This window comes from Silurus aristotelis, assembly GCF_946808225.1.
Source record: "Silurus aristotelis genome assembly, chromosome: 25".
NCBI lineage: Eukaryota > Metazoa > Chordata > Actinopteri > Siluriformes > Siluridae > Silurus > Silurus aristotelis.
Window position 1 is genome coordinate 11957848 of NC_139598.1, and position 21611 is coordinate 11979458.

The following is a 21611-nucleotide window of genomic DNA, read 5'->3' on the forward strand; positions in this document are numbered from 1 at the left end:
TCACGTGGCCTTCAAATTCCCCAAATCTCAATCATATTTGTGGGATTTGCTCAAATTTGCCTCATAACAGGAATTAAAAAAACTTTTCTTCTGGCACACAGGAATAATATTCCTGGCCATTTTAGCATTTTGCTTTGATACTGCAATGTTAACTTCTATTTTATGTATATAAAAGACTCTACTGCTTGCTTTGAGAATGTTGATGGAGAAGTATAGAGAAGGTCAGAAGGAGTTACATTGTGTGTTTGTGGCTTTAGAGAAAGCGTACGACAGGGTGCCAAGAGAGGAGTTGTGGTATTGTATAAGGAAGTCAGGTGTATCAGAGAAGTATGTGAGGGTGGTGCAGGACATGTATTAGGACAGTGTGACAGCAGTGAAGTGTGCAGTGGGAACGACAGACTGGTTCAAAGTGGAGGTTGGACTGCATGAAGGATCGGCTCTGAGCCCTTTCCTGTTCGCAGTGGTGATTGACAGGTTGACGGACGAGGTCAGACAGGAGTCTCCATGGACTATGATGTTTATGGATGTTATTGTGATTTGTGGTGAGAGTAGGGAGCAGGTTGAGAAGAGCCTGGAGAGATGGAGGTATGTGCTGGAGAGAAGGGGAATGAAAGTCAGTAGAAGTAAGACAGAGTACATGTGTGTGAATGAGAGGGAGGGCAGTGGAGTGGTGCGGTTGCAGGGAGAAGAGGTGGAGTAGGTGGAGGAGTTCAGGTACCTGGGGTCAACAGTGCAAAGTAATGGAGAGTGTGTTAGAGAAGTGAAGAAAAGAGTGCAGGCAGGGTGGCGTGGGTGGAGAAGAGTGACAGGAGTGATCTGTTATAGAAGGGTATCTGCGAGAGTGAAATGGAAAGTTTATAGGACTGTGGTGAGACCTGCGATGTTGTATGGTTTAGAGACAGTGGCATTGAGTAAAAGACAGGAGGTGGAGCTGGAGGTAGCAGAGCTGAAGATGTTGAGGTTTTCGTTGGGAGTGACGACGATGGACAGGTTCAGAAATGAGTTTATTAGAGGGACAGTGCATATAGGACGTTTTGGAGACAAGGTGAGGGAGGCGTGATTGAGATGGTTTGGACATGTTCAGAGGAGGGACATGGGGTATATCGGTAGGAGAATGCTGAGGATGGAGCCACCAGGAAGGAGTAAAAGAGGAAGACCAAGGAGGAGGTTTATGGATGTGGTGAAGGAAGACATGCAGGTCGTTGGGTTGAAAGAGGCAGATTTAGAGGACAGGGGGGTATAGAGACGGATGATCCGCTGTGGCGACCCCTAATGGGAGAAGCCGAAAGAAGAAGAAGAAAAGACTCCACTGGTATGAGAGTCCACAAAACATTGCTTCATTCATGTATATGCACTAGATGTGTAATGATTTCACAAACCCTGATGTTTTTTTTTTTTTTTTTTTGCAATAACAACATTTATAATAAATGTAACAACATTTTTTATGATTAAAACTTTCTTTCGGCTTCTCCCGTTAGGGGTCGCCACAGCGGATCCTCCGCACGTTTTGATTTGGCACATGTTTTACGCTGGATGCCCTTCATAACGCAACCCTCCCCAATTTATCCGGGCTTGGGACCGGCACTGAGAGTGGCTGGGGATGGTTCATTTTTTATGATCAATAAATAAAAAATAGATCTTCTAAAATGTGACAGAGCAAATAAGACTCGTCATAGATGAGTTTATAGTACAGACAGGTAGTACAGGAAGTGCCAGTTGGCTGGCCAAGTGGCTTCATAAAGTTGTATACAAAATAAAACCATCAGTTGTGTCACAGACAAACAGTAAAAAAAAGGTTATTGTTTTAATGTTTGTTTTTTTTTTTGCTGAAGGTTTGGCCACTAAGTCCCTAGGGAACACGGTAATGGCTGGAAAATAAATATGAGAAAGGTGACTAATTCCTGTTCCCTCGATTGTAAGTGAAGAAAAGGCCCCATCTGTTTCCATCTGTGCTCCCTCTACTGCTCAGACAGAAAATTGACATAAATCATTGTGACTATTTTTTTTGCTGACAATAGACAAGACTATAGATTTAGGTAAAGCATGATTATATTAATGAGTCTACCTCACATGACTTATACTATATGTTACTCTTTAGGGAATTTTTTGAGTAAATCTGTAATAACCAGTTGGGAGTTACATGTCATCATGTCAACAACATGTCATCAAACATAAAGTCTACAGTGTTTTGTCTGCTGCTCCACCAAGCATGAGGGAGTTCTGTCTCTTCCTGTAGCCTAAAGTCAACTTGTGGCCCCTGTCTACTCTGGCCTATTGTATTGTAAACACCATGCCATGTGATCCTGTCACCTGTTTCTTAGAACAAACAACTGGGCAGAATTGTGACTGAAATATAATTACTTTCCATTTCACCTAAGTAAAAACTGATTCCTTCTCAGGGCTACTGAAATATCCACAAGGCAGAAATACACCACAGAAAGACTGCCACTTCATTGTATGGCACAAAACACACTTTTGCTCAATTTTTCACAAGCAAGGGCAATTTAGAATAGCTAATTCACCTGCTGGCATGATGCTGGGAGGAACTGAGTAATCCTGGAAAAAAAACCACACTGATACAGGGAGAACTTGCACAGAAGATCCACACAGACAGTAACCTAAGCTTGTGATCAAACGTAGTAATCTCAAAATCCGAGGTGATGTAATGATCCACTTGCAACCACTAATTTTGTTTGTCTGCTTTTCTTTTTACACACCGTGGTTTTTGCACAATAACTGAATAACTGAATAACACAATAACTGTTCCTGTTGATGATGTGCACTTTTTCATGCTTGTACATTGATGTCTTTAAACAGTATATATATATATATATATATATATATATATATATATATATATATATATATATATATATATATATATATATATATATATATATATATATATATGTGTGTGTGTGTGTACACACGTGTGTGTGTGTGTGTGTGTGTGTGTGTGTGTGTAAATCTGTATAGTTATTCCAGACTTTTTTTTTTTAATGCGTTGGACAGGTTAGACCTAGTGTAATTATCGGGATGGCGGTCTAAGATGATATTCATTGTATATAAAAGGCCCACTGACAACTGCAGCAAATATGAAACTATTATGAATGAAAATCTGGTGCCACCCTGAGAATTGACTCCCCTTTGAGCCTCATTCCTCTCAAGGTACTGTGTATTTCTAATATCTACTCAGGGAGTTTTTCCTTTCCAGTTTCACCTCAGGTGAGCTTAATAGGTAAGAAATTATAGGAAAATTTATGATATTATGATATTTTATTTATTTTCCTAATCTATATATTGACAGTTTCAGCATTTGGTAGATGCCCTGAGCAGTTGAGGGTTAAGAGCTATGCTTAAGGGCAAATCCAACATCTTAACTACTGAGCTTTCCCTACCAGAATTAATTAAAGTATTTATGCCTGACTAATCACACCCACATTTTTAAACAAATGTATAACTTCTCATTTTCATCCCATTGCTTTTGTATGATAGTCTACAACCTTGTGGGAAGGCTTTGTACTAGATTTTGGAATGTGGCTGTGGGGATTTGCCCAACTCAACCACAGCAGTTTTAGTGAGATCAGGCACTGATGTTGGGTGTGGAAGCCTGGCATTCACTTAGCATTCCAATTCTGTCCAAATGTCTTCAGAAAGATAGTGGGCTCTGTACACGCTCTGTACAGGTGCATTAGAGAACTGTAATGCTTGAACAGGTTTGAGGCTCTTAGTTGCAGTGAATAGGATTTTTTTTTTATGCTACACATATAAGCAACATGCATACATGATTATACATGTTTCAGCTCATTGATATTGAGTAATGATCAGTCACAACCCTGGGCTGCAGTAGAAGTAGAATAACCACCATAAATTCGAGGTAATGCTTGCATGAAGCTAGAATTGACTCTGAACTAACTAGAATTTGGTTCCTATAAGCATGACTCATTTGGCATGATGTAAGTTCCACACACACACGATAACCAGAACATAAAAGCGACACAGAAGATTCGTGTGCTCGGGGCGCCATCTAGCGGTTCTGTTCTCGAACTGCAGCTTTCCACCTTCGCACTGCGCCGACTGCAGCTGTCAAGCGCCTGAAAACGTCGCTGCAGCGTGAACTGATAACGGAACAAACGGCGTTCCAACTCGGTTATACATTACAAACTAAATCCTAAGGCATAAAACCCATAAAAACGACTGGTGTACGCGTGGATTACGCGGACCTTTTCGATGTTAGTAGACGTGAGGATGGATGGAGTATAAATCCGAACACGTGATAGAGACAGGAAACCAAAATCAGTGGATTCCCCAACAACCACCCGACTTACAGATGCTTTCGCTTTGAAAGACATTACAGTTTAAAGCACAGCACATATCCGAGTCTAAAGAGCGTCATGTGTAGTGAAATCTACATAATCTAAAGCAAAGTGACGCAAAGTTGGGGCTCAGCTACAGATAAATCGAGGCGCGCTACAGCCTGCGTAATCATCTGAGATCAGGAATGGATGTTAGTGTTTAAGAAGACTGTTTGGGTGGGAATTATCTGTCTCGTCCGAAAGCTTTGTTTCCTGCACACACAAAAAAAGAGAAAGAGAGAGCGAGATCCCCCTCGTTCACGACGTGTCCTCATTCTTCCACCGCAACCGAACGCGTCGAAGTTTATCGAGCCCCGAAGTTAGCGAAAAGCAATACCTTGCGCATGCGCAGTTCGGACCTCACCATCCTGCTCAAAATAAGAGTTAAAAGAGAAACGAGGTGAGTTGCAGTTTTTCTTAAAATCCCACCGCGATGCAAAGGTTACAGATAGAAACAGTGGCACCGACTCGCAGGGAAACGTTTGTTTTACAGTTTGCGCCGATCGCAACTGTCTGTAACGATGCTTCAAGCGAGAAAGATAAATAGAAGTGACAAGTTTGTGGAGAAGAAACGAAAAGCGAGCGTTTCGCTGTTTTTCTTCTCCAACCTGACAACCTGGAGTTCCTTTGTTTCGGGTAATATCCGAAAAAACTCCATTAAACCACCTGCATGACTCTTTTCGTCTTTTTCCTCTGAAAAAACTGAACCAAACTCTATATATTCGTGTATTGTGCTCCGCTTGCTAGCATTACTAGCCTCACCTAGCCGGCTGTGCGTTTCGAATTGGAGCCCACAGGCAGGTTTAAGGCAGGCGGAGGCTAACTGGGCTAGCTATCGACATTCCGTGACAAGGGGAAAGTAAGTAGTTTGTTGGCCGAGGGAAAAACATTTCGTTGCAGCAGAACAAGTCGAGCGCTCGGCCCTCGGGTAGCAGTTAAAGGCCGTGCAGGGCGAGTCGGAGCTGAAAACTCCCGACAATTTCACTAGTTTGAACGTGTCGGCGGCCCTTCGCCTGCTGTATCCTCCGCCATTTTGTATCAGGCGAATGCTAATAATGGGCGCTCGGGCATTGCACTTTAATTTCTGCCCGGAGTAATAATAAAAAAAACATTTCCACGCTCTGTGACCGAGAAAACAAATCTCCAGAGGGAGTTGAGCGCGTCCCCGAGCCGGACACAGGCGCGGTGTCACTGTACGGCTTTTCCCCGTACTGGGATTTGTATTCCCGATGAACCCTGGGTTCTGAACGTTATTCCAGTGGTGCCACATTATACCCATATGAACACCCTGAAATGTCTGGTTTTTCGTTAGAAAACACCACGCCGTGTATTTTCCCTTTCCATTTAACTCACACAACTATATCTACACCCCCGAGCCGCCTGTTTCCACGAGATTATTATAAAACAACGCAAAGCTGAACTTGTTCCTCTAACTTTTGTTTCCCTCGCTTCCTCCAGGTTTAGGGGACCTGGACGCCCTTGGGATTGCGGGATGAGTTTATTTTCGGGCGTGTTTTAGACGAACTGCTTTGGAAATTCATTATAAATCCATGTTTTATTCTTATTCAAGTGCTTGGTGCAGGCATTCCCCGGCCGTCAGGCGCCCTCTGGTGGAAAAGCGCGGTACAGCAGTTGACGCGCAGATTATTTCGTAAGGCGGCTTGCGGGCATTTCGGCGGCTGTGGCAGATTTTAGGAAGCAGGATCTCGGGCATGGTGTACAGATTATTATTTTTACTAATCCTAAAACTGCAAATATAAAAAATTGGCGATAGAGTATATGTATATACAGTCGTGAAGCGCAGTGATTGGTAGGCCTGTAATTGAACTCCTATAAAGCGATTCTTACAGTTATAAAAGATAAACAGAGTGAAATGAAGTGCATACTGAGGGATAGATGAATCTCTGTGCTCTTATTTAGATATTCATGATCAGCTAGAAAGTTTTTTGCCACTTCGTATCTCCTCATCTCTAATTCTTTTTGTTCTTCTGTCTCAGGGGGAAAATGACAGACACACCTGCCAGCAACAGCTCTGCCCCAGGAGCAGATTTTGACATGATCGCTGCTCTTGATTGGAAGGATGGCATCGCTACATTACCCGGCAGTGAAATCAGGGTACAGACACACAGTGATGTATAACAGGGATACAATAATATATTATATTTCATGTTCAGCACAGTAGAAATGTGATAAGATGTGACATCCCTGCAGTAACTAAACCAGATGTTTGTTTTTGCAAATCTGTTTTAGATGGCAGCATGTAGTAGATAAAGATCTGAAAATGCAAATTTGGCAGTTATTGCTGCTTTAAAAGCTGTTTCTAAAAGTCTTTGGGCTACTGAGGTGAAGGTTAGGGGTTCAAGCCCAAGTACTACCAAGCTGCCACCTAAAGTCCCTCAATCTTAAGCAATGCCTTCTGTGTGATGACCCTTCACTCTTAACCCCAGTGTCATAACAAGCTGGGATCTGGGATATGCCCTGGGAAGTGGTAGTTTAGTGGTTAAGTCATTTGATTCCGATCAGAAGGTCATGAGTTTAAATACCAGCACCACAAGGCTGCCACTGCGGGGCTCCTGAGCAAGGCCCTTAATCCTCAAACTGCATGTATAAATGACACAATTGTAAGTGGCTGTAAATAATTGTTGTTGTTGTTTAGGCTGAATGGGGTGGAACAGGATGCAACAAAACAGAATCTATTTATTATATTTAGAGAATGTAATTTCAGTACACGTTTAGGCAAATTAGACATATTCTGAATATATCCATTCTATTTTCAGTTAATTAAAAATGTTCAACAGTACAAAAGAGCAATTTATTAAACAAGGAGATTAAATGAAGATTGTGTTTATATGATTCATTCAGTTCCTTAACAATATATAGTGCAGAATATATGCGAACTAGAAAGCAGTAAAATTAAACACTGATTAAATAATGATCCGCTTTCTCTGGTGTTCAGGTAGTCAGATTAATGAAAATGTTCTACCCCAACTTGCACAAACTAGCACAAAAAAGATTTGAAAAAAAAGTGCACTTTATTAATTCCAGAAGCCCTTAAAGTTTGGACTTTCAAAGGTGAGACTTCCATGTTTCTTCTTTCTTCAAGTCTTGCGCAGGAAATAAGTTCTCCGTGGAATGCACACATTTCTGCACACATTTCAACACAAGCCCAATTTGGCATAAACACTCCATAACCCCAGCTGCCAAGGGGGTGTGTCTGAATCATAGGGTGATTTATTCCCATTCTTCTGTTGGTTGTGTTTAGAAAGTTACACATTCATCAGTAGCTTAAATATATTTTGAAATCCTATGTTCTGCACAATATTAAGTAGAGTCTCATATTAGCACCTGTGGACTTCATGATCACTGTATTTTGTTTAACAAAGACCAAATCAACCATGACTCAAGCAAGGTGACTTTCTGTGTTGGTTTTTATTCTTGTCTACAATAAGTGTAATGATATAGTGTATCTATATGAGGCTCTCTATTCAATATTTCTGTATGTGGAACAATACTTTCAAAAGACTGCATTACAACAATATTTGTCATAAAATGCTGTTTGCATTGCATGATTTATATGAGGTGAAGTAAACATTTAAAAGTAATGAATCCCAATCAAGTTCATTAGTTTCAATGTAGACACCTGCGGCTTATAGTCCGGAAATTACGGTACATTGATGCAACTAATGGCATACAATAAATTGTTAGTTTTATAAGCTAACTGACTGCTATAGAAGTGTTACTACCAAATTCTGATCCAACACTCATCACGTTATCACTGGGTCCTTTTATGGCATGTTTACAGCAAATAAAATTATGTGAAAGAACAAGACCTTATTTATTTATTTATTTTTTACTCAGTTCCGGATGACAGAATTTGGGACACTTGAGATCGTAACGGATCCAGAGCCTAAAGACAAAGAAGAGGAGTCTTCAGGCCCACAGTCACAAACTACACCGTCTAATGGCTCATCAGACCCACACAACCATTCAAAAGTGTCAGAAACGGCAAAACCACGTGCAGGTGATATTGCTGACTATACATGGGGGGATGTCACATATAAGATATACCTTAAGATACAAGATATACATGTAGTCCCTGACTTACGATGACCCCATCGTGACTTAAAAATAAGACGAGACATAGTCGTCTACCCAGGAGTCTTTAAGAATGGTGATCAGTATGGAGTAGTTTACTGTAATTTTCTAATAATTTAACGACTTAGAGTACATAATTGAGCAAAACAGTTCCATGCAGCATAAACTATACAGGATATACACTGACCAGGCATAATATTATGACCACCTGCCTAGTGTTGTGTTTGTCCCCCTTTGCTGCCAAAGCAGTCCTGAGTGTTGAGCATTACGGCATTAACTTCTTCAGTAGCTCATCTTTTGGGTCGGACCACACGGGCCAGCCGTCGCTTGCCACGTGCTTCAATGAGCGTTTGCTACCCATGGTTCACCGTTGTGCCTTCCTTGGACCAATTTTAATAGACACTGACCACTGCAGATCAGGAACACCCCACAAGAGCTGCAGTTTTGGAGATGCTCTGACCCAGTTGTCTAGACATCACAATTCGGGCCCTTGTTAAACTCACCCCTTTACGCTTTCCCATTTTTTCCTGCTTCCAACACGTCAACTTTGAGGACAAAATTTTTACTTGCTGCCTAATTAAATCCCACCCACTAACAGGTGCCATGATCAAGAGATAATCAGTGGAATTCACTCACCAGCCATAATGCCTGGTTGGTGTACGTATGTGGCAGCAGGCACGTGGACGAGCAGCGGTTCGCTAGTGGAGCATACCCTGCTACGTTTTTTTGCTGCATGAAACTTTCAATATTTACAAAATTTCGCCGCCATCGCAAAATCGTAAGTCGTACCGTCGTAACTCGGGGACTGTAGTGAAGTTGCTTAACGTCTAGAAAATCCTGTACTTTTTCTTGCATGTTTTAACATCGTTTGTTTTTCTTTATATTTGTGTTTCAACAGGGCCGTCTGCAACCCAGACCTGTAGCTCCAGCACAGTGAGCACCAGTAGAGAGGGGCGCTCCAACGTGGAGATGGCCAGCTGTAAGTCCTGTGGCCACGCTGGTTCACGGGAGTCTTTTCTCCAGGGAAAATTCTGCAGTACCGGCTGTGTACAGCCCAGCAGTGGAAGGTAAACACAGTGTGAGAGATCACATGTATTTGGAACACATATTAATCAGATGATCTGTGCTGTGCTCTGTTCATATGCTTGACTGAAGTTTCAAGATAACAGTAACTCATCCTGGTGCATTTTAGAGATATCATAGTAAGATGGAATTTGTGGTAAATTAATAGAATGTAAACGAATGAAATTTTACAGAGAAACTACAAAACCACTATGTACGTTATGACCTTACAGTGATAATGAATTGAATATGATTATATTAGGTGGCTGTTTCTGGAGATTGTTTTTATTTACACACCTGTAAGTCTCTTTGTAAATAGCACAAAAATGTATTGTCCAGTTCTTGTGTGTACATTGTAATGGAATTGATAGCTGTGTGTAACATTTATTAAATTCTTCATTTGTTGTAGTGGTAAGTGTTTAAAGATTACATGTTAAGAGGTTTTCAGTGGTCCTGTTTGGTTAGTACTGACCAAAAGTGGTTCAGGGAATGATGACCTGTGAACCGGTGATAGGGTCATAGGAACATGAGATTTAGTGATTGGAAGCTAGGTTGTCTGGTCTGATCCTACAGAAGATCTACTGTATATAAAATTGCTGAAAATACTAATGATGGCTGGATAGATAGAATAGACAGGTGTTTTATTTTTTTGTCGTTGCATTTTTGATGATGGAATGCATTTCTGCGTTTATATGGTTATCTAATAGAGGCACCCCTTATCCACTGCCATGTTGGTTGTGATCAGAAAGAACATCAGGTTGATTGTGTTTTATTATTTCAATAGTTTATTCTAAACTAAGTAACAATATTGTAAATGGTTGTATTTGATAAATTCATATGAAATACAGTGACTCATATTCTTTTTCAACTGACTTTAAAAACAATATCACAATTAAATTTTTATTTATTTTACGCACAGCCAAGTTTTCCTCTCATGCTTTCAAATTCCAATTGCTTTAAATTGTATATGGTGCTTTTATTTATACTTTATGAATAAGGTTAAGTACAAATACTTCATTATCTGCGATGAGAGATAATCAGCCTACAGGTCCGCCAGTAATTTCGGCCTAGTGATGGATTTGCAGTGAGTGTTTATCAGTTAGTGTTAAATGCATTATGTGTTTGTGCACGTGTGTGTGTTGGGCTGTGAAGATCAACTCCAGGTGATACAGTGGAAGGTGAACGTTTAGGTAAACGAATCAGGAAGAAGAAGAAGATGTTCATGGAGTCTGAGGACGATGAGGAGGACAATGTTGAGGAAGAGGAGGTAGTGTGCATTCACATAATAACACATGCTCACACAGACCACACCATGTATGTTTTTTTTTATCGTGGGCAATAAACTGTTTTTCTTTATAGGAGAAGTTTAGAGTCTCAAAAGGCAGAAAAGCAGCCAAACTTGCCAGATTAGGTAAAAATCTATCCTCAAGCACACCCACTTAACATCAATATGTGTTTCAGAGCTTTTTGTTAGTGTGTCGTGTAGTCGAAGTTTTTTGAGTCATAATTGTCAAGTATTGATTGTATAGTTAATGTCTCATTTTGCTTTATGGTAAAAGTTTGTCAGCAGCAAACATGGTAAAGGCTGTTTTTGACTGTCATCACACCTTTTTCTGAAAACCATTCGGCTGAGGAAAAAAAAAGGATTTAAAAAATAATTTTGTAATTTTTATTGTGAATAACATTTCAGAGGAGCGTTTTACAAGCTTGGAGCTCTTTGGTGTCTTGTTACTTGGTGTCTGATTGATTGAGACATTTTTTTTCCATTGATTTTTTTTGTCTTTGTTGTTGGAGATTTTTCATCAGTAGGAGTAACAAACACAATTTTGTCAAGTAGTGGAATATCTCATTTTCTAGGATATTAATCTTTTTTTGTAGTTTACATGCATGGGCATAGCCAGTGATAAATCTAATGCCCTTGAAGGGAGCTGGGGGGGGTGGGGGGGGGGGTGTCTATCCTTATCTTTCTGTGCTCAGCTTGTTTGCTAAGATTATTAAATCAGTCAAGAAGTGAAACAGCTACTGTCACAAGACTTAAGCAGCCATCAGACAACTTGGACATCATGTAATGTTCTAGTGTTTAAACTGACATTTATTGATGATTTCATAAAAAAAAAAAAAAAAAAATGACCAAAAGAATTATTGTGTATAATGTATGGTCTGATGTTATTGTCATAGTAACAGCTGCACCTTCAAAGAAGAAGGCGTGGAGCTGGCCAGCCTATTTGGAGGAAGAGAAAGCTGTGTCAGCCCCCTTAAAATTATTTAAAGAGGTAACATAACTAAATTATGTGTTCAAGTTCTAAATCAAATATCGTATCCAAGGTGGGTTGCTGAAGTGTTATGGTGTGTGATTTGCAGCACCAGACTTTTCCTCAGAGCAGGAATGCCTTTAAGGTTGGAATGAAGTTGGAGGGCCTGGATCCTTGCCATCCTGCTTTCTTCTGTGTGCTTACTGTGGCAGAGGTAACACATGATCAACAGTCTCTGCATGCTCTGGGTTAATACCGAGAGCATTTAAATTTCCTTTTTTTTTATTTTTTTTATTTATTTTATACTGTTTAGTCAGTAATTGTACATATACACAGTGCAGCTATATAGACGGTGTTCCTGATAAAATGCCAAATGCACAAACTTAAGCATTTATGTGTTTGCTGCTTTATTTTATTTAAATTCAGTCAAATTTGAGACAAAACTGAATTAGATATCAAATGGATCACTGTTTATCTCATTGGAAAATTAACATTTTTTCTTTACAGAGAGATAGATAATGATAAACAATTATATATTTATTATTGTGTAGTCAGTGAGTAGACTGACAAATAAAACATGCACTAAGTAAAAGTGGATATTTTAATTTGGTAAAAATATTACTGTTTTTGAACGGCCAAATCAGAATCTACACCTTACCCCAAATGTTACATGTTTTGACCTGAAGAGGGGGCAGTTTACAGAGAAATAAGTTGAACTATTACTAATAGAGGCTTGATAAAAATACGAAAATACAGCCCATATCACAGACATGATCATGCTAGATAGACTGAGCATGATCATTGTCAGGCTACCAAATAGTTTTTACTTCTTGCATCCCACCAAAGAAAAATGCAATTAAATGGTCCTGAATAATGATGAGAGCATGAGGCAGGTCTTTTCACTAAATCTTGATTACCAAGTGCATTTTCTAAAAGCAAATCAGCTGCTGCAGCTACTTGCACACAATCCATTTGTACCAGGTGAAATAGTTCACAGAAAATTTGTAAGGTTTTTCTTTCATCTTTTCTCCCCTTACGAATAAGCAGAAAAGGCAGCAAAACAAAAGACAGGATTTGCACAGTTTAGCTGAATGTACTTTTTTTTTCCAGAAATTATAAATGCAGAAACATGACTGAGAAATTATATAAGAATTAATAAAGTCTATTAAAGTGTTTCTAGCATTTTAGTTTGGGTAGTTATTCCATAAAATAAACGGTAATTGTGTTGTCTTCCTCTTAGGTTCAAGGTTACAGAATAAGACTTCATTTTGATGGTTTTCCTGAATGCTATGACTTCTGGGTAAATGCTGACTCGTGGGATGTGAAACCACCAGGCTGGTGTGAGAAAATGGGCCTCAAACTATTGCTGCCCAAAGGTCTGTAATATACTTGGCAGTGAAGTTTTACCACTTTAAAAATGTATTTTGTGATTAGTAGTTGAATATGTTGAAAATATAAAACAGTTGTGATTAGTGGTTAGATCAGTATAAAATCTTATCCAAGATATAATGAATTTATGCCATTTTTTTTCTCCTTGCAGGTTGCAGAGACGGAGAATTTAATTGGAATACTTATGTAAAGAACTGCAGAGGGCAACTGGCACCCAAACATATCTTTAAAAGTCTTAATACAGTAAGTTACTCTGTGACTCGTTCCCACATAGCATGTGGTCTTGTTTTTTTTTCAGTGTGTATAGAGTGCATGTTATAACAGTTCTTTAATGGTACCTTACAGTCAGTGACCCCCTCAGGCTTTCGTGCTGGGATGAAGCTAGAGGCTGTTGACAGGAAAAACCCATCTCTCATTTGTGTAGCCACAATTTCAGCTGTTGTGGATAACCGTCTCCTTATCCATTTTGATAACTGGGATGAAACATATGATTACTGGTAAGAGAGAGAAAGTGTGTGCCTTTACTTACCTGTATGTGCACGTACAGACTTTTAAACCTTTTATCTATTGGTTACCAGGTGTGATGCCAGCAGCCCGTATATTCATCCAGTTGGGTATTGTGAGGAAGCAAAGTTAACACTGACCACACCTGCAGGTAAAAATAATATGTGCATTAATACTCTTACCACGGCTTCACACTTTATATTCCTTTAGTCGTTGCCTCAACTGTCAATTTCCACAATTAACACATTGTAACGAGCTACAATTAAAAACAGTTCAGAGGTTTTAAAGCTTTAGTGCTGTTCAAACTAAAATGCACACACACAGCACCAACGTCTACACTTTGGTGTGTGTACATATGAGCAATCAGATGAGGTCACACTAGGGCTGCAACTAACGGTTATTTTGATAATCGATTAATCAAACGATTAATCGTGTAAACAGATATATATATATATATATATATATATATATATATATAATTTATTTATTTATTTATTTATTTTTTAAACTAAGCAATTTTTTATTAGATGTTTTGCTTATTTTAAAAAAAAAAAACCTAATTCAGGGTATTTATGTATAAAGTTGTACTAAAAAAACAAAAAAAGCAACCGCCACATATTTAACTATTTTTAATCTCGACATTTTAAAGCTTATAGTGGCTGCTTGTTGAGGAGTGTGTGGGGGATTTCTCCTTTAAACAAATTCACTCATGCTGGGTTGATCCTTTCTGCAAAAAAAAAAAAAAAAAAAAGCAATTTGCGTAAACATTTTTATTGTTTTTAATGATAATTGCGGATGGCAAGTTGACAACCAATCTTTAAAAAAATAAGTATAAAATATAATAGAACATTTTGAGAATTTCTGTTCAAGAAATACTCAGACATTTTGTTTAGTTGTGAAGATATAAGCATCTAGAATATAGAATGAATTACATTTTTTATAATAATTAAATGATCTATGCATAAATTAAATATAAAATCATTGAAAACAAGCATTTGAATGTAGTAAAGCCACAGTAAATCACGTTTGAAAGTTACTGTTGTAGTAGACAAATTCTATGAAAAGGGAACAGAAGGGAAAAACGCGCAAAATTTTTTTAAATTATGCATTGGTGTACAAATTCATAAGCATTCTCTGAAAACCACAGCAGTGAGTGAGAATTGAATGTTTACTGCTGCTGTTATTTGCTGCTTTTCGATTGTGTTTGCACCGTTTTAACTGAATCCATCATTATGTCGCTCGCGAGCGGATTGCGCAACCTGATGCTGTGACTGTCCCGAAGTTACAAACAGTTTACACAATAGCACTTCTTTAAATGGTACCATTTTCACATGATGAGGATTTTACAGTTTTTGCGCACCATGCTGATGTTTCACCTTCATCCATCACACCAGTGTGTTTTCTTTTCACATGCTTTGCATCACTGTGGTTCTTTCATACCACACAAACTCCACTTTCCATAACTTGCAGGTTACAGTCTTCTTTGTTACGTTTAATATAAAATTATATCCTATTGCCTTGGATGATGGGACACTTTTTACGGCTGCAGGTTGACCCTGTACTCACCGCCATTTCCCAAGAGGCCGTGCTATCTTGCCGTCACGCTAACCCGTAACTTGAGCAGCCCAACTAATCGCTAACGGCATTCGAGTTTCATAATCGATTTAATTAACTAGTTGTTGCAGCCCTAGTTCACCCCATCGTTGAATTAAATACATTTTGCAGTGTACTTGTTCAGGTAGTTTTAGGAAATATTAGACCGAGTCAGAAGTAAAAGACAGATTTGGCCTAAGATCTTGTAGCAACAGTTAAATGGTGCCTACATTTATAGCTGATACTGATTTAAAGTCTATTTATGACTGAAATTACATTTTGGTTTAATCTTCATAAGAACACAATATTATTGTTTGTGAATCCAAGATTCAGATCAGACTTATCAGAATCATTCCCAGTTATGCAGTTAATACGTATTGAAAAGCAAACTTGGTTTAGCTAGGTTTGTTTTTCTTATTCATTTCTATTTATATATATCTCAAGATGGAGTGGTCAAATGGTTATATAATTTATATAGAATTATCATTGCAATCAACAGCTGAAATATTTAGACTTTGGAATTTGATCAGTTTTATGGAATTGATTGTTTACCAGCACATATTTTGTATATCTAATATTGTCCATGTTTATCAGAGTACAAACAATCAAAGAGTTTCTCATGGGAGAAATACCTAGAAGAGACTGGGACCCAGGCAGCGCCTGCTAGAGCCTTCAAACAGGTGAGCATGACTGAGTGTGCTCACACAAGTGAGTTAATGAATCCCTGATGCTCTGTTACTGGCAAAATAATATGCTCATGCAAATATTCTTGCTTTTTTTATTTATTTTTATTTAGAGACCACCACATGGCTTCCAGGTGGGAATGAAGTTGGAGGCAGTGGACAAGCGCAACCCCATGCTGATCCGTGTTGCCACTATATCAGACACAGAGGATCACAGGGTCAAGGTATACACCATACACCACTTTCACTTGTTAAAGTTACTTCATTTTATAATAGATTTTTTGCGAGTTATATTGTGATTTAAATGTAATTTTATAATTTTACCTCCAAGTCAGTACAATTGCCATAACATTTTACATTTAACATTTACTTGTAAATCAGTGTAATGTGCTTGCAAGAATTATTTCAAGTTGAATATACTGTATATTTGAATTATGGTTTTAATTTTGAAAGTAATTAATTAATCAAATAGGTCCCTGTCTTATTTTTTTCCTATTTATTTATATTAAATCCCTAACCTAACTATTAGTTTTGTTTGTCTCTGTTTCTTAGCAAACAGGGAACTGCAACAAATCACACATCATATACTTGCACTTGATAGAATCCCTCTTTGAATTCTATGGTTTTACATATCAGGACATAATAAAAATCATCTGGTTCTTATCAGGTCTTAGAACTAAGTAAATACAATCTCAGGCGACATGATCGCGTGACATTTCATTTCGTCATTCGTTATTTAATTTTACAAAAATCACAAAAATGGATAAACCATGTGTGAAAAGCTTAGTACACTTTATGATTCAATAGCTTGTACAACTAATTTAGCAGCATTTTCTTGAATTATTTGTGTTTTGTATAAACAGTCTCCCACGTAATTGTGAATTCATTTGGGCTCATTCTTCTAAAGAATATTGGCTTCGTTCATCGGGATTTGCAGGTATTTTATTTTTTAGGACATTTTATTATGTATGGACTTTGACTGGGCCATTGGAACATTTTGTATCTGTTCTTCAGCCATTCTGTTATAGATTTGCTGGTGCGCTTGGGATCATTGTCCTGTTGCATGACACAATTTTGGCAGAATATTTTTCAGTTTACAGAGAGTTCATGTCCCACTGAATGACTGCAAGTTGCCCAGGTCCTGTTCTGCAAAAAAACAAAACGTACAAAATGCTGTGTTTGGATTAGGGCTTAAACAATTTTTGATGAAACGAGTTATTCGAATACAAAAAAAATCAGTTTAATCCATTTAACTACACACTGGGCATTTTGTTTCCCCACTGACCAACATTACTAGCGCACCACTCGCTAAACTCTGGAAGCCCTCTGGAAAGGGGAAACAGCGTGCCTTTCAGCGTCACCCCCTCTATAGTGCTAGAAAGCTTTACACATTGTGTTATTTTTAGAGAGGAAGTTTTTCTTATAGCAACCAACACTACTTCAGGTTTACCTTCAGTTTTTAAATGTAACATTGTGCTCTGATCTGTGATCGTTGCTGACCTTGGGGTGAATTTGCTGGGATGTCCACCCTTGGAAAGAGTGCAAACTGTTTTGAATGCTTGTGAATAATGTTCTTCACAGTAGAATGATGGACAATTCTTTTAAAAATGGCCTTATAACCCTTGCCAGATTGCTGGGCAGCAACAATTGCCTTAAATATGCCATGTGGTGTTCATCATAGTAATGACCTAATTTTAAGACCTGATGAGAACCAGATGATTTACAGCTATATATACAAATAGTATTAGTATTAATAAATAATTGCTGTATAATTTTCTTTTGTGTTTTTGTGTTTTTTATTCAGATACATTTTGATGGTTGGAGCAATGAATACAATTACTGGGTGGATGCTGATAGCCCCGAACTGCACCCTGTAGGATGGTGTCAAAAGACTAGTCATCCTTTGCAGAACCCCAGTTGTAATGCAGTTTTCTAATTCAATGCATAAGCTGTTCTAACATGCATATCTGTCTGGTTGCTCGCATTTTCTTTCTAATGTATGTATACATCGTTATGTGTTTAAGTTGAAAGGCTAATTGCATTTTGGTTTTTTTTCCAGGTACTAGTGACCCTCACTTACCTCCAGGACAAGGCTGCCCTACTCCAGGATGCAATGGGGTTGGACATATTAAAGGACCTCGCTATGGAACACATTACACGTTAGTAATTGGCATGGACGCACTTTAAAGTTTTGCTCAGTGAAGATGCCAGGATTGTTAAATTCCATTGTAATGGAAAATGGAGCAGTATGATAAATGGACCTATGATTCAGTCTGTGTTTTTAATACATTTATAACCATATGTGTTGGTAGTAACGTGGTATTGAAATAATACTTTCAATAAGTATAACTTCTCTCAACTGCCAAAACAGTGTTAACTGGTCTTTTTTGTGTTGATCTAATCGTGTTTTTTATAGCAAGTCATCAATATGCCTTGAAATTTTAAAATACTTTTTTAATCATTCCGTATACTTGATACAAATTAAACTAATTATATGTTAAAAACCCATGTCGTTTTAGGGCTGTTAGCTGTCCTTACTCTGAACTGAATTTGAATAAGGAGGGGCTGCTGCCTGACAGGCTAAGTGGAGAGCGACCTGTGACTTTGAGTGGACCTCCACGGCACAGGCGCACAGAATCAATCACACAGACTCCCGCTACAACACCCACAGGCAGCAACCCTGAAACCAATGACAACACGGACAACTCCTCACCCGTCAAGTAAGTGGTTGTGCATTTGAAATTAAGAGTCCGATCCTGCCTTGTGTCGGCTTATATTTTTGTCTGTGTTTTCTTTGCAGGGTTGCCACTGCAGCCAAGTGCACAAAGCCGAATCAGGTTAAGCATGAAGGAAATGGAAAAGGTAATCCAAGAATTGCTTTTTTGATTTACACTCACCCCAACTACTTTATCCCTTATACCTTGTTATACATATGTCATTATTTAACTTTAATATTTTCCCTATTTGAATGTTTGTAAACATTTACAAAGTTTTTGGAACCATGGGATTTTATGCATTTCATTGCTGTCACATAACGTGAATACGCAAGTCTACGTTAGTTCCTAGTGTTAACTGGGTGATGAGTGTATGATTAATTTAGTCTATTTAAGTGTAATAATAACGTGTGCATCTCCTGAGCTGATGGTTGTGTTTCTTTTAGTAGACTCTCTGCAGCAGTTCTTGCATGACTCTGTGTTTTGTGGCTGGGAGCCACCTAAGTTTCAGCACTGCTGGGAGAAACATGGCAAATTGTTGCCTGAAGCACTGGGACTTAGTGCAAAGACCGTAGCCAAGTGGAGCACAGAAGAGGTAACAAAAATAAATAAAAAAAAAAAAATTAAATGGGGGGGAAAAATTTACATTGTTAATTGTAATGCAATGAGTGCATGTGTGGACACATACCTTCTGAGAATAGTTTGAAGATTTTCCGTGCAATTAGCAAAACAAAAAAAAGACCAGATAGTCTCAGTTTAGGCAGTGAACATGTGGCTTTTCAGTCACGTGACTTTCCGGTGTGCAGCACGGAGACAAGGTGAAGATGGATGCGGAGCAGACCTTCCTCTGTTATATGGCGATATTTTCACTTGAAAATCTCCAACACTTGCAGAGAGAGGAACTGTGCAATATTTTTTCAATTAAAGTTGCTACATCATGTGGCAATATGACAAATCTGTAACGGATCTCACTTTTCCCGGGTTGGAAGAAAGAGACGACAGGCGATGGTTCAACAGACCGAGCTTTCTTTTTTCTTTTCATTTACTTTTGCTCCGCTGCTTTCGTTCCCTCGTACTCACGCCGGGACATTGGCACGCCGTCACCTGGCATCCTCCGCGTTCCCACACGACCCCATACACGCCGTCAGCTCTGCCTGCTCTCCCTCTCTTTCGATGTGAAATGATGTGAAATGTTTCAATAATGTTAAATTGTCTTTTACGATTACTCTTCTCTTACTGCATGGGGTCACAATCAAGTATCATTTGATGTGAACTACATTAAAATCTTTGTTACAACAGGTAAATAATCATAACGCCATTTATTTTTCTCAGTCTGTATTAAGACATTTCACTAACTAACCTGAGATGTTATTATATTAGCTGACAGTTTATTCAAATCATTTAACATAAACATGACACTGAACAGCACTGTACCTATCTGGTGATGTAGCTAATCAGGGTATGTATTTTTCTCCCTACTGTGGACAGGTTTAATTCTGTTTTTGTTGTTGATCTCTCATGTGCAAATATTTGCCAGGTTGCAACTTTTGTGAGAAAGCTTCCAGGCTGCCGGGAACATGCTACCATTTTCAGGAATGAGGTAAGCTGAAAAAGAACTTTTAAAAGAACTTTTGTTTCTCCAGTGAGTTGGCTCTCAGATCTTTTATAAGATGCTTAGATTTTTTTTGTGATGTTTATATCAATCAATTTTGTTTTTTGTCTTTCTTATAGCAAATCGACGGTGAAGCCTTCCTTCTTCTCACCCAGTCTGACATTGTAAAGATTCTAAGTATCAAGCTTGGCCCTGCTTTGAAAATCTATAACTGCATTCTGATGCTAAGGAGTGTGGACGAGGAATAGCACCCACACATCCTGAAAACCTGCCTTAGTGCTTCTGTTTTTTTTCAGCAACCACAGGGCAATTATTTTTTTTTTCCTTCATTTGTTATTTTTATTTTTATTTTTTTTAAATCAACTGTGTGACAGATTTACAAAGGCGATAATTCCGCATTGTATGTTGTCACTGAGGTTGCCATATGATGAACAAGTAGTTCAGAAAATTAAACAGACTGGATTTTTTTTTTCTGCTTAAAAGCAGTTTTCTGTGATTGTCCTGTTAAAAACTGGGCATCAGAATGTACAGGTTTGGTTAAAGTGTAAAGGTCATTGGAGAACTATGCTGCTAAACAGGCACAAATATTTTTTTTCTTCTTCTTCTACTTTTTTCTTCTCTTTTCTTGTATTTTTTTCTTGTATCAGTCCTGAAAGTTTTCATCATTTGATTCTTATTAACTTATTGCTACTTTGATTTTTATTAACTCTCGTCTCAAAAGTGCATGGTTTTGAGGCACTGCAATATCAATGCATTATTATTATTTATGATTTTTATGGTTACTAATTGTATAAAAAAAAAAATTGGTTTTGAAAGTGTGAACAAATTATACATTGGTTGGAGCTTTTACTTGAAATGTACAAAGAAATTTTTTAATTGATGCAACAAAAAGAAAAAACGACTTTTGTATATGAACCCACATCACACCCACACTGTTTAGAATGGGTGTATAAGAGACAACTTGGATGAGGGATCTGCTTGTGGGTGTGGGTGTGGGTGTGGGTGTGGGTGTGTGTGTGTGTGTGTGTGTGTGTGTGTGTGCGCTCGCTCATGTGGGTGTGTCTGTATAAACCAGAGAGAGACTGTACATATTTTACTTTGCATCAGGGAATCTCTTAGTTCAGTCAGATCTTAAAATGAATGTCTAATTTGCTATGTAGCAGTGCTGAAATTGTGCTTTGTGAAATCCATTTAAAAATGTGTAAATTGATGTACAGGGATGGTGGAGTGGGTGTATGAGTGAGAGGAACTGGACTTAAAGACAGATTGTGTTGAAAATCAGATGAAATGTAAGCTGTAATGCTCGAAGTCTTAACTCTTTAAATAAAACAAGCTCTGAGTTACAGCTTTAA

The 21611-nt window shown here is 38.4% G+C and overlaps 1 protein-coding gene across 4 annotated transcripts; it reads left to right on the forward strand.

The window, feature by feature from the left end:
- Positions 1-4211: 4211 nt before the first annotated feature.
- On the forward strand, positions 4212-21611 carry l3mbtl1b (L3MBTL histone methyl-lysine binding protein 1b). Of its 4 annotated transcripts, none has more exons than XM_083529918.1 (21): positions 4212-4755; positions 6353-6470; positions 8214-8376; positions 9349-9517; positions 10665-10779; positions 10872-10923; positions 11691-11785; positions 11874-11978; positions 13005-13140; positions 13305-13396; positions 13499-13650; positions 13732-13808; positions 15845-15930; positions 16047-16157; positions 17738-17852; positions 17993-18092; positions 18453-18653; positions 18734-18795; positions 19097-19242; positions 20185-20247; positions 20379-21611. In XM_083529918.1, exons 1-21 carry the CDS (start codon positions 4700-4702, stop codon positions 20505-20507), a joined length of 2343 nt encoding a protein of 780 aa, XP_083386044.1. In that variant the 5' UTR covers positions 4212-4699; the 3' UTR covers positions 20508-21611. The 4 variants fall into 4 exon arrangements, with proteins under 4 accessions (XP_083386044.1, XP_083386043.1, XP_083386045.1 ...); XM_083529917.1 differs by having other exon boundaries at positions 4215-4755; positions 19094-19242; XM_083529919.1 differs by lacking the exon at positions 4212-4755 and adding an exon at positions 4768-5214 and having other exon boundaries at positions 19094-19242.

Excerpts from the sequence above, each read along its gene's own strand:
- l3mbtl1b (XM_083529917.1), top strand. The coding sequence starts at position 4,700 with ATGCGCAGTTCGGACCTCACCATCCTGCTCAAAATAAGAGTTAAAAGA. Across the intron at positions 18,093-18,452 it reads CGCTATGGAACACATTACAC|GGCTGTTAGCTGTCCTTACT; the intron begins GTTAGTAATTGG and ends ATGTCGTTTTAG. Across the intron at positions 20,248-20,378 it reads CTACCATTTTCAGGAATGAG|CAAATCGACGGTGAAGCCTT; the intron begins GTAAGCTGAAAA and ends TCTTTCTTATAG.